Genomic DNA, 2,346 nt, shown 5'->3' with positions numbered 1-2,346 from the left:
TGGCGGTTCGGGTCAGCTGGAGGAGCCAGGGGCGGGGCACTGGGGGAGGGGGCCCCACCTGGTGCCCCGCCCACACCCACCTCCTCCAGGATGGCGGCCTGGCCCCCATTTGAGCAGCAGCACGGGCAGTGGAAAGCCCCAGAGATGCCCACCCAGGGGCCGTGGGACACCAGAGGTCAGCCCCAGGGAGGGGCCGGCTCCTGACCAGCCAGCCCCTATCTGCCGGGCAGGAAGGTGGCCCAGGGGGCCAGAACTTCCCAGTGTGGAAAGCAGTCAGAAATCCCAATGGGAAAAAAGAAACTCGAGCTGTCAGCTGTCCAGAGAGCTCAGAGTGGGAGTGGACGTGGAGAGAAAGGGGGTGACAGGCGCCCCCTGACCCCGGGAGTCCTACCCGTACCTGAGGAGCCGGGCTCCCACTGCAGGCCGCGGGCGTCTCTTCGAACAGGAGATGCTCCCTGAAAGAGAGTGGGGTCTTCCTGCGGTGCGTGAGCCCCGCTTCTCGGCCGAGCACCCCCAGCATCCCCACCCAACCCGCCTAGCTGGAGGGGGGCGGCGAGAGCAGGGGAGGAAGGAAGAGCCAGGGACGGGGTCCACGGAGTCAGCACGTGGGGATGGTCCTGCCGCAGCCCCTCCCGCCCGAGTCCACACAGGCTGACCTGGCCGAGGCCGCCGAGGGCGCAGGGCTGAGTCAAGGCCAGCCTGGAGTCCACCAGCCCGCCCAGGGGCGGCTCCTTCCCCGGGACGCTGTTGTAGTAATTGTGATCCGTGTCCTCCTCGTCCCCCCAGGCCGACTCCTCCAGCCCTGTCAGCCTGGGGACAGACAGCGAGCTGAGTAGCCCACAGTGGCGGGGCGGGGGAGGGGGTGCGGGGTCTGCCCACAAGCCCAGAGCGGTTTCCATAGTTTACGTGGCTAAGGAAACACCCAAAGAGCAGCATCTGGTGACACGTGAGAGTTACTGAAACTCGGACGGGGTGTCCACCGCTCTGCGGACCCCCGGCAGCTGCTCCCGCAGACGCCGGCCGTGACAGCCGGTCTGCACACATGGACCGTCTAGCCCTGTGCAGAAGCGCCGGCCGCCCCCGTGTGCCGATGACAGCGATGACTGACAGCATCCCGGGGAGCGGGGGCTGTTTCTCTCAGGGTTTTACAGACAAGGAAGTGGGGGTCCTGGCAGCTCACGAGGACCCAAGCCCCGCAGGGGGCGGGGCCGTACCTTTCCAGGGGTGCGACCGCCTTGGGGGGGCTGTGCAGGTACTGTTTGAAGCGTAGCTCGAAGGCTTGGCCCACGGTGCTGATGACGCTCTGGGCAAGGCCCTCGCAGCACTCCAGGATGTGGCAGGCTGGGGGTGGTGTTTGTGACAGCGTCAGCCCGGCCTCGGCAGCCGACACGCTCCACACAGGCCCGCGGCCCACTGGGCCTCACCTCTCTGGTTGATGGGGTCCTTGGCGACATAGGCCACGTAATCCGTCATGTCCTGGGGAGACGGGGTGGGTGGGAGGGGCTGCTGGACCTGCAGGCCCCTGGCCAGGACTCCATCCAGGGAGGGGACAGAGGGGGCGCCGTCCACCCACCCGGCCCCTTCTTACCGTGTCTCCACCAGACGCGAAGGAGATGGACTGCATGTGGTGGTTGGCGATGATCTGCCGGAGAGACGCGCAGTCACGGGGCGTCTGGGGTCAGGGCCCCGGGCGCGGCCAGCGCTGGACCAGGCCTGGAGCGGGGCGGGCAGGAGGGCAGGGGCGCGCACACGCAGACGCGCAGACGCTCGTGCCAAGACACTCGTGCCAGGAGATACTCGTGACAGCTGGGGCTGGTGAGGGTGGTGGCAGCCGGCCCCCTGGCTCCTGCTCACGGCGGGGCCTCCGCCCACTTCCGAGAGACGGCGCCACACGCGGCCCTGCGCCCACCCGCCCTCCAGGCTTCACCTCTCGAGTCACGGAGCCCGTCGGGCAGGGCCCCCAGCGCTGAGGGCAGGGTGGGCGGCCCTCACCTGGCGTGTGGCAGGCACCGACAGGTTGAGGCCGTCGGTGGAGATGCTGACCGCGATGCTCATGCCGGCGAACCGCAGGTTGCTCTTGCCCAGGATGGAGGCCAGGGCCTTGTTGGGTGCCTGGGGAGCAGCACAGGGCCGCAGGGTGGGCGCCTGGGTGCTGGGGAGGGCGCCTGGGTGCTGGGGAGGGCGATGCTGCAGATCGCAACGACTGGGCAGGGTCCCAGGGCGGCCATGGCGTCCCCACCGCCCCACTCGGGGACCATGAGCTTTTCACCTACCTTCTTCTTCCAGGACCCCCTGACGCCAGGCACAGCCTCATGGAGACGGTTGATGGCTTCCCTGTTGGGGGGG

General features: G+C 68.7%; 1 protein-coding gene across 1 annotated transcript in view; it reads right to left on the bottom strand.

The window, feature by feature from the left end:
• The window catches only part of SHC2 (SHC adaptor protein 2), a 15,250-nt gene that overhangs the window by 9,247 nt on the left and 3,657 nt on the right, over positions 1 to 2,346 (bottom strand). Inside the window, exons 2-8 of the mRNA XM_023520477.1 lie at positions 2,274 to 2,334; positions 1,993 to 2,112; positions 1,589 to 1,642; positions 1,425 to 1,476; positions 1,215 to 1,341; positions 657 to 810; positions 398 to 455 (exon numbers count right to left, since the gene is read on the bottom strand). Coding sequence (XP_023376245.1) covers positions 398 to 455; positions 657 to 810; positions 1,215 to 1,341; positions 1,425 to 1,476; positions 1,589 to 1,642; positions 1,993 to 2,112; positions 2,274 to 2,334 — 626 coding nt within the window. The remainder of the gene's footprint in view (positions 1 to 397; positions 456 to 656; positions 811 to 1,214; positions 1,342 to 1,424; positions 1,477 to 1,588; positions 1,643 to 1,992; positions 2,113 to 2,273; positions 2,335 to 2,346) is intronic.

This window comes from Pteropus vampyrus, unplaced genomic scaffold (assembly GCF_000151845.1).
Source record: "Pteropus vampyrus isolate Shadow unplaced genomic scaffold, Pvam_2.0 Scaffold267, whole genome shotgun sequence".
Classification (NCBI taxonomy): domain Eukaryota; kingdom Metazoa; phylum Chordata; class Mammalia; order Chiroptera; family Pteropodidae; genus Pteropus; species Pteropus vampyrus.
The sequence above is the reverse complement of the archived record's forward strand: the minus strand, read 5'-3'. Positions and strand labels throughout refer to the sequence as shown.